Genomic DNA, 12,206 nt, shown 5'->3' on the forward strand with positions numbered 1-12,206 from the left:
GAGGAGCTGGCACGAGAAAGAAGTTGAGGCCTGGGGCAGATCATCTTATTGGATGGCGGGGCAGGCTTGAGGGGCCGAATGGCCTACTCCTGCTCCTATTTCTTATGTTCTTTTGTTCTACTCTCCTGTCCATCTCTGTGTCCTCAGCAAATTTAGCACCATACGTTCTGCCGCTTTATCCAAATCATTGATATAGATGGTAAATAGTTGAGGCCCCAGCACTGATCCCTGTGGCACTCCACTCATTGCTGGGATAAGAGGAATAGTGTGAGTTTGAAACATTTTCTTGTCTTTGAACCTTTTTGTCTGGTGTAATTCTGTTCATTTTTTTCTTGTTTAATAAATGTTTTATTCTTTATGTTAAAAGCTCATCAGTAAACTCCTGTGAATGTGTTCAGTAACTGTCCTCCATGGTTTCTTAAAAAAAAAAGCTAGGATCTATCAACCCTGGGATCTGACTTGTCCAGTGTTAATATCAGCTGGGGTCATAACAAAGTGGGGACTCTTGCAGGGTCAAAAATCCTTGAATTTGAGTGGAACCTGTGAATCCTTAAAGAAACAAGTATGTGGAGGTGCTAGGAATAGGAGCAGGGTTTGCTGTGGAGTATGTTACACTGGTTGGAATTCAAAAATAGCTTTTTGATTTGCTAAGACTTTTCTGGGAGTAGAAATGTAGCAGTAGATTATTTGAAATCCTGTTGCACAGTTTTCTCTACTTTGTCTTTTTTTCCCCCCAAATCACTAAACTACTAACACCTTTGCAACCCATCTTTTCGCTTCAAGGATTGTAAAAGCTCATTAAAAATGCATGTACACAAACAAATCCAGAAAACATGACCTTTTTTACTAGGAGGCCCTCCAGACTTCCCAGGCACCATGCTCGCAAGAATAAAACTAAATGAAACTGAAACAATGTTCTACCCTTCTTAACACACAAGTATAAATGTAAATTAAATTTGAAGCTATACATTGTTCCTAACAATAGCATAGATGCATTCAAGTACATAAGAGAGAAAGAAACATAAGGATATGCTGATAAGGTTAGATGAAGTTGATTAGGAGGGTGCTCAGGTAAAGTGTGAACACTAGCATAGACCACTTGGGGTTATTCACCTGTTCTGTATTGTAAATTTTATAATTCTAGGCAATAGTCCCAGTGTGTGTGATGCATTATCACCACCTACTGGTGTAGTGGAATATAGTAGCTATTCACAATATATATTAATGATTTAGATGAGAGAACTAAATGTAATATCTCCAAATTTGCAGATGACACAAAGCTGGGTGGGAGGGTGAGCTGTGAGGAGGATGCAGAGACGCTTCAGTGTGATTTGGACAAGCTGAGTGAGTGGGCAAATGCATGGCAGATACAGTATAATGTGGGCAAATGTGAGGTTATCCATTTTGGTAGCAAAAACAGGAAGAGAGATTATTATCTGAATGGCTATAAATTGAGAGAGGGGAATGTGCAATGAGACCTGGGTGTCCTCGTACCAGTCGCTGAAGGTAAGCATGCAGGTGTAACAGGCGGTAAAGAAGGCAAATGGTTTGTTGGCCTTCATAGCCAGAGGATTCGAGTACAGGAGCAGGGATGTCTTACTGCAATTATACAGGGCCTTGGTGAGACCACACCTGGAATATTGTGTGCAGTTTTGGTCTCCTTATCTGAGGAAGGATGTACATGCTATAGTGGGAGTGCAGCGAAGGTTTACCAGACTGATTCCAGGGATGGCGGGACTGACATATGAGGAGAGATTGAGTCGATTAGGATTATATTCGCTGGAGTTCAGAAGAATGTGGGGGGATCTCATAGAAACCTATAAAATTCTAACAGGGCTAGACACGGTAGATGCAGGAAGGATGTTCCTGATGGTGGGGGAGTCCAGAACCAGGGGTCACAGTCTGAGGATACGGGGTAGACCAGTTAGGACTGAGATGAGGAGAAATTTCTTCACCCAGAGAGTGGTGAGCCTGTGGAATTTGCTACCACAGAAAGTAGTTGAGGCCAAAACATTGTATGTTTTCAAGAAGGAGTTAGATATAGCTCTTGGGATGAAAGGGATCAAAGGGCATGGGGAGAAAGCGGGAGCAGGCTATTGAGTTGGATGATCAGCCATGATCATAATGAATGGCGGAACAGGCTCGAAGGGCCAAATGGCCTATTCCTGCTCCTAGTTTCTATGTTTCTATGTTTCTATAACAAATAAAGTTGACAACAATCTCTGAATTGGTAGGTTCAGTGAAAGTCATAGGACATTGCCTATCCAGGTGTAGAAATAAGATCACTCTCAGTAATTCATCAGTATTCCATACTGAGAACATGCCAGGATTGGCTGTTCTTCCGTCATCACTGGGTCAAAAAAGACCACATGGGTTGGGAACCTCTGCCAATCGACTGTACCAAAGTTTATGGGATCACAGGGCGGCCCCATGAATAATTTGAGACTGACAGGAACTCACTAAGACTCCTTTGAAAGGATCCTCCAAACTAGTGACCTCTACCACCTAGAGCAGCAAACACATGGGAACACCAATGCCTGCAAACTTCCTCAAAGGCGGAGCAGGTTTGAGGGGCTGAGCGGCCTACTCCTGCTCCTAATTCATATGTTTGTATGTTCGTAAGTCACACACCATCCTGACTTGGAAATAATTCTCCATTTCTTCACTCTTGTTGGGTCAAAGTCTTGGAATCCTCTAACTAACAGCACTGTGGGTCTACCTACTCCAGATGAACTGCAGTGGTTGAAGTAGGTGGCTCACCTCCAGCTTCTCAAAAGGCAATTAGGGATCAGCAATAAATGCTGGCCTTGCCACTGATACTCATAGTCATACCCCAAGAACAAATACAAAAATTGTGCTTGCTCCTTGATGGGTTACCAAGAGTGCTAAACCAGAAAAGGATATCTAAGAACAGAAACAGAAATACCTGGAAAAACTCAGCAGGTCTGGCAGCATCGGCGGAGGAGAGCACAGTTGACGTTTCGAGTCCTCATGACCCTTCAACAGAATTGTTCAACAGTTCTGGTGAAGGGTCATGAGGACTCGAAACGTCAACTGTGCTCTCCTCCGCCGATGCTGCCAGACCTGCTGAGTTTTTCCAGGTATTTCTATTTCTGTTTTTGTTTTGGATTTCCAGCATCCACAGTTTTTTGCTTTTATGCAAGGGTATCTAAGAAATCTGCCAACCCCATGAAAGCAGCATGATGCTGGGAGCCTGATAAAATGGACGCTATGTGGTTCAATTTCTAGGCTATTAAGTTGAAATGAAGCACATTACACCATGCAAATCAATCACTGATCCTTTATTTGAACATCGCTTTCATATTAATCAGTTTACAATCACAGACGTATCTTCAATAATCAGACCCGATTTCAGCTGCATTACAGTTGCTCAAAACATGGCACATGGGGCTACAGCAATAATTCCCCAAAAGAAGGGTTATTTATAGATCTGAAATCCACTAAATTAGGAAGATGTGCCAGCTTAACCTTCCCATTGCACACCCTCTATTGTAACGTAATTGATACAGAGATTTAGATTAGATTTACAGATGCATGACACCGAGATCCCAAAGTCAGACCCAATTAGACATGGAGTGAACTGGTTAATCACAACTTCGGAATAGAAGGTTCAAGAAGATAAGTTCATGAGTCTTATCAAAGACTCCCATCCCTAATGGAGGATCCTATAAGAGCTGGAGTTTTCATACTAACAGTGACATCCTTAATGAGCTCTAGCAGAAGATAGTCAGGGTTAGGCTATTTCCGACTGTAGAAAATTGAAGTCATGACGCTGAGCCCTAAAAGACAAGCACAATATCAGCAATCTACAGACAGAAAACCCATGAAACACCTGGCCTATGTATACCGCCTATTCCCAACTTTGTTTTCTCCTCCTACACTACAAATCCCATTTATTTTCTAGGAATTTTTCCTCCATCTCAAAGAGTGATTATTTTGCCTCCATTCCAGCACCTGACCCCACATTTGGGGCCTGTACAACCACCCGAGAAGGAAAATGGGTCCTTGTTTTAACTTTTCATCTAAAAGACCACCTCCAACAGTACAGAGTTCCCTCAGTAATGAACTGAGTGTCAGCATAGATTTTGAGGTCAATTTTCTGAAGTGCAACTTGAACCCAACCTTCTCACTCACGCACTAGTGAGCTCAACTTAGCACAGATTAAATATTAGATGCAGCATTGCTTATGCTATGGGTCTCATTTACTGATTGAGAGCTCCGGATTGCAGTTTCAAACCCAGGACTGTCTTTACTGACTAATCCCAACCAAATAAAAAAATAATGCATGTAACAGTTTAATTAGTGAAGAAACATGACATTCAAAAATTGGCCATTAAAATCAATGAACTTACGCTGGAGGACCAAGGTATTCCATGCCACTGCTACTTGGAGCCACTAGTTGGCCGGTCACACACTTTCTTTTGTGGGTTGAAAACCAGAACTGGAGGGCATGGCATATAGAAGGTTATTTCTGACGCGCACTGGAGAAAGCTAGACTTATCATTTGGGTTTGGATATAACCCATCATCTTTCCCACAGCAGAGGTTTGGTTTCCTAATGGTGGCGGACTTGGTGGACCCTACAAGAGAATCACAACATCACAAACATACAGAGAAAACACCTGAACAAAGCCAGTACACTTGCATTTACCTCAGGAAAGCTAAATGATCAGAAATTAGATCCTCATTGTTCTACATTCCCAGACAAATTTAGAAAGTTGGAGAATTTGATATTAAACTAATAAAGAAGCAAATCATTGAATTTGAACAGCAGGAGTTCATCGTGCCTGTACCTGCTCTTAGAAAGACCTGCACAACTAATCCCATTTCCCTTGCCCATTCCCCATAGATTTACAATTTTTTTTCCGATTCCCTTTTTAAACTTCGCATTGAATCTGCCTCCATCGTTCTTTCAGCAGGACCTTTCAGATCATGACAACTCACAGTGTAAAAAGAAAAATCTCATTCCCTCTTCAGAGCCGGAATTTTACAGCCTTGTTGCAGTGGGAACTTGGCCGTAAAATGCGGCCAGCCATTCTAAACAGCTTCTTTTTTAAATCCATTACTTTATTTCTTGTTATGCTCCCCTATGGAGTCAACCATTCATCCTCCAATGAGTGGGGGACAGGCATTAGCATCGATTGTCAAAGGGTACAGATGTTCTGTCAATCAATTACATGATGCCCGATCTAGATGTCAGTGCCATTACTCAGAGCCATGTTGCAGCACGCAGTGGTTTAGAGAGGAAGGGAGGTGGGTAGAAGTGAGAAATAAAGCAAAAGTAGTCAATTCCCAACTAGGGACGGGCAATAAATTCTGGCCCAGCCAGTGATGCCCACATCCCGTGAATGAATTTTTTAAAAATTAAATAGCAAATTGAAATGGCAGAATTCAGATTAGCTGTGGTTTTCTTACTATCTGCAGTTTCATTACCAGTTTTGTTGTTATTGATTAGGAATTAAACAGAGGGTTGTGGTGAATGGCTGTTTTTCAGTGTGGACAGAGGTATACAGAAGAGTTTCTCAAGGTTCAATACCAGGACTGCTACTGCTTTTGATATACATCAATGATTTGGAACCGGGGTACAGGGACACAATATCAGATAACCTAAAATTTGGAAGTGTAGGAAGCAATGAGGAAAATAGTTACAACTTCACAAAGATATATGTTCTATTCAAGGAAGTCAGATGATGAAAGATAGAACTGGAGCCAATTTTTGCACATTTTATTTATTTTCAGAATTAACATTACAAGGATACACCTCCGAACACAATGACCACTTAATTCCCAACACCTGCATATGATTAAACACAATTAATATACAATGAGCAGATTCTCTTCTCTCTAAATAAAATTTAGACTTAATGGGCAGAGTTTTGCCCTTGATGGGCGGGTGGGCCCCACCGGCTCGGCCGTGGGCGGGCAGCCAATCGCCACCGCCGAAACGGGTCCTGCCGCCATTTTAAGTGGGCGGGCCAATTAAGGCCCACCCAGCGGGCCGCCCAACGGGAAGTGCTATGCGCTTCCTGTGCGGGGGTGGGGGGAGAGAGGGATTCCCCATCTGTCAGAGTGTGCTCTTTCATGCATGCGCGCGAAAGAGCGCACATCTCCCTGAGACTAAGTGCTGGCTCAGGGAGATCACTGACAGTGTTACAAACTTCAAAAAGGGAATAATAAAAAAATTATTAACATGTTCCCCTCATGTGACAATGTCACACGAGATGGGACATGTTCATAAATATCACAAAAACTTTATTAAACTTTTTTAAACCAGACATGAAACCTCATCCCGCCGGTGGATGAGGTTTCGTGTATTATCAGAAGCCCGCTGGGGCTCCTGGCCTGCCCGCCAGCCTTAAGGTTGGACAGGCAGGGCCTTTAATTGGCTTAATTATCCTGTCAATGGCCTCAATTGGCCATTGACAGGTCGGCGGGAGGACAGCTGATCGCGCTGTCCGCCCGCCTTCCTGACTATTTAAATGGGGCAGGATGATGTCAGGAGTTCCTCCCGACGTCATCCCGCGTCATTTTCGCGTCGGCGAGCGGGCCCCGCTCCCTGCTCACCGATGGAAAGATTCTGCCCAATGGCTTGGACCTTCCAGTCCCACCAGTGGCAGACATCGTCACAGTTGTGACAGGAAAATTTGGAGAGCCATTAAAAGTCAATGTCTCTCCAAATCTTCCTGTCCTGTCCGCAACGATGCCCATCAGTGTTGGGGCTGGACAATCCCACCCAATATGTCCAACCAAAGTCTCAAACTAAATCAAAAAGCTCAATATTCTGTACAAAGCATTACTTTGCAAGATGTCCCTTATTTAGGACACCAAACTATTTATTTGTATGTGCATTCTATTTTGCAAAGCAATCAGTTTAAGACTTGCAACCACCCACTTAATTTGAGAGATCTTTCTGTCCAGCACTTGTTTCAATCCAGCAAAATCAACCTGTAATCTTTTCTCACTCATACTTTTCATGGCATGTACATTATCCCAAAATGAATAATTAGCTATGTAACATGCAATGGGTATACTAGCTTCAGTACACGCCTCGAATATAATCTCACATTAAATATTTGACAAATAGAATTCCGTAACCACTGCCTTCACAAGAATCAGCTTCAGCAGCTAAAGCACTTTTAAGAGCCTTTTTTATTTTATTAGCTTCCCAAGCTAAAGGGCATTTTCCACTTTGATCCAAAAAAAATTATTAAACCATCTGCACTAGAAGATTAGCATATGAAGTATAGCTAAAATTGACAAGTTTCATGTTCTTTGGGTCACCTAAGAATGCAGACTTACGTATGCATTATCTAGAGATAATTTGTTTCCGGAATCAACATTCAGGCCATAGGCACATTTATTTAGTTTCTATGGTTTTCCTTCTGCATCTGTTGACTCTTGGTGGGTAGTTTCGGAAACACTTGTCTCTGAAAAGTATCACCCTTCAGAAATGTGGCTTTTATATTGATTGATCCACTCTCCCATGAAATAGTGGCCCAAAAAAAGCTAATAAGGTTTTCAAGATTACTTTTCAGCCTGTGGAAGAGTCCACTTTAACATTTGCATCATCCAATTATTCTTGCAAACCCCTAGCAACTAGTCTTGCCATAATCTTATAAGTTCCACCTGCAAGGACATTTTCTGTAGAAATCCACTTATGTGACAAAGCAGGTTGCCCCTTATTTGGTACCTCAGAATAAACTGCAAACTCACTCCAACCTAATTCCCTTTGTTGTGCTACTCTCATTGACAGTCATAAAAATTTCACAATCACGAGGACTTTTGCTGCTCGTTCAATTTTGAGATTGTTCTTTGGATTTTATTTAATTGTGTAATCTATTCAAGCTTTGGCCTCTAACTCACAGTTTTATGCCTGTCAGGACTACTATGAAAGATTGTCTTCTTCCACTATTGGAGGTCTTTCTCCAAAATGTGACTGTTTTCTGAAACGCGCCACTTCTGGACCCATGAGTACTTGCACTCTTTCACACCATTCTGCAAATCCATGGACATTGCTCTTGGCCTTCATACTGAACATTCAACCAATAATTAAATTTGCCAGTTTTTCCTGTGCGTGCCATAGTTGTCGCATCCCTTCATATAATAAACCTCTCTATAATATAAGGCATGTGAGTAGCAGTGATCTGACTGGGGTAGCCATTATCTCGCAGGATTGCTTTGACGTGCCCCATTTCAGTATCAAGCTTGCACAGTGAGCAAATGGCTCAGGCCCTATTTACAAGATCGCTGAAAAGGCCAATCTTATAGTGCTTGGAGCTGTTGGAATCCCTATGGATATATTGACCAGTAAAGGTAGGCTTGCAGTAACAGTGGTGGAGAACCCATTGGCGGATTTCTCAGGTAGCACGTCAAGGAAAGGGAACCTGTTATCCTGCTCCATTTCAAAGATGAATTTGAGCACAGATGGAGCTCATTAAGGTATGTAAGGAATTTCTTGCACACAGATTCAAATATAGCAAACATATTATCCAGGTATTGGAAATATGCAAGGGGCAGGAGATTGGGATCATTCCATCAAAAACGCGTTTCTTGTGGAAACTGGCGAAAATGTAAGTGAGAGCTGGGCCTAGAGGGGATCCCATGGCAACACTATCTATTTGGGCATATGTGTTGTCATTAAAGCTGAACTCAAAGGCGTGAGTTGCTAAGTTCATAACTTCAATTAATACAGGTTCAGAAAATAAACGTATGAACTTCCCTCTTAGTCCTATGTCGTTGGTACCCAAGTGGACCATGACAACTGGTGCCTTCCCCTTCCACTCCAAGTTCCTCTTCAGTCATGAGGAGATGTCCTTAACCCTGGCGCCAGGGAGGCGACACAGCCTTCAGGACTCACGCTTTCAGCTGCAGAGAACAGTGTCTATCTCCATAACTATACTGTTCCTGCTACCACTCATTCCTATTTGCTCCGTCCTCGAACTCTGTACCACTGTGCTGTGGTCAGCTTGCTCATCCTCCCTGCAGTTCCTGGTCTCGTCCACACAAGCTGCAAGAACCTTGAACCTGTTGGACAATTAAAAGAGCTGAGGCTCCTCCATTGTTACCGTTTGGATCACCGTACCTGCCTCTGTCACAGTCACGCCCTCCTGTCCCTGATCATAACCAAATCTGAAGTACCTAGCCTAAAGGGTGTGTGCCTCCTGGAACAAAGTGTCCAAGTAACTTTCCCCCCTCCCTGAAGCTTCATAATGTCTGAAGCTCAAACTCCAGCTCATCAGCTCAGAGCTGAGGTTCCTTGAGCTGCAGACACTTACCACAGATGTGGTTGCCATGGTCCAAAGTTATCCACCAGCTCCCACATGCTACAGCTGCAATATAAGGGCCTGTTCTATTCAATCTTCCCTCATAAAATAGCCATCTCATCCCAAGAATCAATCTAGTGAACTTTTGTTGCACCTGCTCTAAGCTGTGTATCCTACCTTAGGAAAGATGATCAAAGTTGTACACAGCACTGCTGGTGTGATCTCATCAATCCTATATGATTGAACTCTTTGTGATGTTTTTTTAAATTCATGATGACCTGATGACATATTACATCTGCAAAGAGAAGAATATGTCCCAAAGAGTTTCGGTGCCAGAACTCCACCAACTGTTTGACTCCACTGCATCTCATGGGGAGGTAGTGGTGTAGTGGTAGTGGTAGTGGATATTGGACTGGTAATCCAGAAACCTGGGGTAATGCTCTGGGGATGTGGGTTAAAATCCCATCATGGTAGATGGTGGAATTTGAATTCAATAAAAAATCTGCAATTAAAAGCCTAATGATGACCGTGAAATCATTGTAAAAAATCCCTCACTAATGCCCTTTAGGGAAAGAAATCTGTCATCCTTACCTGGGTCTGGCCTACATGGCATCAGGTCACCAGACCCACAGCAATGTGGTTGACTCTTAAAAGCCCCCTGCACAAGGGCAATTAGGATGGGCAATAAATGCTGCCTTAGCCAGTGATGCCCACACCCACATCCAATGAATAAATAAATTAAAAAAAGACAAATGTCATGGTCCAGGATGTTGCCATATCACACAGTCTATCAGCAATGTCCTGGTCCAGGATGTTGCCATATCACACAGCCTATCAGCAATATCCTGGTCCAGGATGTTGCCATACCACACAGCCTATCAGCAATGTCAAGCTGGAGGATGTTGATAGCTTCACGTATTTAGGCTCACCATCACCAACAATCTGTCACTTGATGCTGGTTGCAAAAGTTGCAGGTGTTATGTCCAGGCTGGGTTAGAGAGTGGAACACAGGAGTAGCCATTCGTCCCCCAAGCCTCCTCTGCAATTTAACTAGATCATGGCTCAATGCCATCTTCCCACACTAACCCCATATCCCTTGATGTCATTGGTATCTAGAAATCTATCAATCTCTGCTATGAACATACTCAATGACTGTCTCCATAGCCCTCTGGAGTAGAGAATTCCAAAGATTCACCACCCTCTGACTGAAGGAATTCCTCCTCATCTCTGTCCTAAATGGCCAACTCCTTATTCTGAGATGGTGTCCCCAGGTTCTAGACATGCCAACCAGGGGAGACATCTTTTCTGCATCTACCCTGTCGAGCCCTGTAAGAATTCTGTACACTTCAATGAGGTCACCTCTCATTCTTCTGAACTCTAGGGTGTACAGGCCCAGTCTCCTCAATCTTTTCTCATAAGACAACAAGACAAAGGGATTATTCTGGTAAACTTTTGTACACTCCCTCTATGGCCCTTCCTTAGGTAAGGAGACCAAAACTGTACACAGTACTCCAGGTGTGGTCTCACCAAGGCTCAATGCAACTGCAGCAAGACTTCCTTACTCCTATACTCAAATCCCCTTGCAATAAACACCATTTGCCTTCCTAACTGCTTGCTGCGTCTGCTTGTTAGATTTCACATTTTTCCAGATTATATTCCATCTGCCATGTTCTTACCTATTCACTTAGTCTGTTCAAATCTCCTTGAAGCTTCTTTGCCCCTTCTTCCCAACTCACACTACCACCAAGTTTTGTGTCATCAGCAAACTTGGAAATACAACATTTGGTCCCCACATCCAAATCATTGATATAGGCCGGGATTTGGAACGGCAGCCAAAAGTCTAGGATCGGAAAATCTTGACTACAGGCAGGACCAGAAAATGTCGCCTATAGATTATGAATAGCTGGGAGTTAGATTAATTAGGGGAGCTGGGAGTTTTCATAGTAGCAATTTGTAGACCTATGAATGTGCTTAAAATCATTTCTTTTATTAATAAATGTTTAATTTAGTTTTGAACTTATTATCACTGAATTCAAGGCACGCATCTCGAAATAAAAATACAAATTGCAAAACCAGTTGTGGCAGCTGTTTCAAGTTTCCCTCTGGGATTTGAGCAACTCAGCATTTACCATCCTCTCCACCATAACACCCCCCACCCACCCCACCGGCATGTGCTTGAGTATTTCCTTCATTCTGTCTGTGCTCCCTTGATCGTCTTACCAATTTCTCTTGCTGAATTTTAAAATGTTTCCAAGCCTCAGGTTTCCTACATTTTTTGGCAACTTTATATGCCTCCTCCTTTGAACTGGAACAACAGCAGCCTGACTGGGAACACCAAACTGTGAGCCTACTAAGCCTGCGTCCTCAGTGCACTCCTTTACTGTGGTGAGACCCGGATAACATATGTTAGGCAGGAGAACAGTTTCCATTGCTGTCTCAGATATATCCTCAGCATTCTTGGCAGGACAAGGTCACCAGTCAGATGTCCTGGAGTGAGATCATTCCATCAGCATACACTCATTGCTAAGCCAATGACATCAGCGCTGGCTCAGCCATCATCAGATGGTTGGTGGCCAGCTGATCATGGCCAAGCCTTCGTACCTTCTGGACAATGAATTGACCACTAGATCATGACCTCCTGGGTGTCCATACCTCTACTACAAGGACACCTGCAGGTGAGATATGAGGATGACGGATGTCGACACTGACAACTGGGAGACAGTCGCTGACAGCCATGACCTCTGGAAGCTGGCTGTTTGGACGGGCTTTGGAAGAGATGAGCAGAAACGGAAAGCTCAGCTGGCCAAGCAGAGGGTCCAGAGAAAACAGAGGTCAGTGAATTGTGCACCTTCTCAGCCAATGTCTTCCTCTGCAGCAAATGCTCCTGAGACTGCTATAACAGAGTGGGGCTGCTGAGCCACAC

At 43.2% G+C, this 12,206-nt stretch overlaps 1 protein-coding gene across 1 annotated transcript in view; it reads right to left on the reverse strand.

Moving 5' to 3' along the window:
- Positions 1-3,297: 3,297 nt before the first annotated feature.
- The window catches only part of LOC144672487 (uncharacterized), a 135,300-nt gene continuing 126,391 nt past the window's right edge, over positions 3,298-12,206 (reverse strand). The window contains exons 7-8 of the mRNA XM_078534334.1: positions 4,374-4,600; positions 3,298-3,800 (exon numbers count right to left, since the gene is read on the reverse strand). Of these exons, the coding sequence (XP_078390460.1) occupies positions 4,404-4,600 (197 nt within the window). The 3' untranslated portion in view covers positions 3,298-3,800; positions 4,374-4,403. The remainder of the gene's footprint in view (positions 3,801-4,373; positions 4,601-12,206) is intronic.

The sequence above is a fragment of the Cetorhinus maximus genome, chromosome 3 (assembly GCF_964194155.1).
Source record: "Cetorhinus maximus chromosome 3, sCetMax3.hap1.1, whole genome shotgun sequence".
Lineage (NCBI taxonomy): Eukaryota > Metazoa > Chordata > Chondrichthyes > Lamniformes > Cetorhinidae > Cetorhinus > Cetorhinus maximus.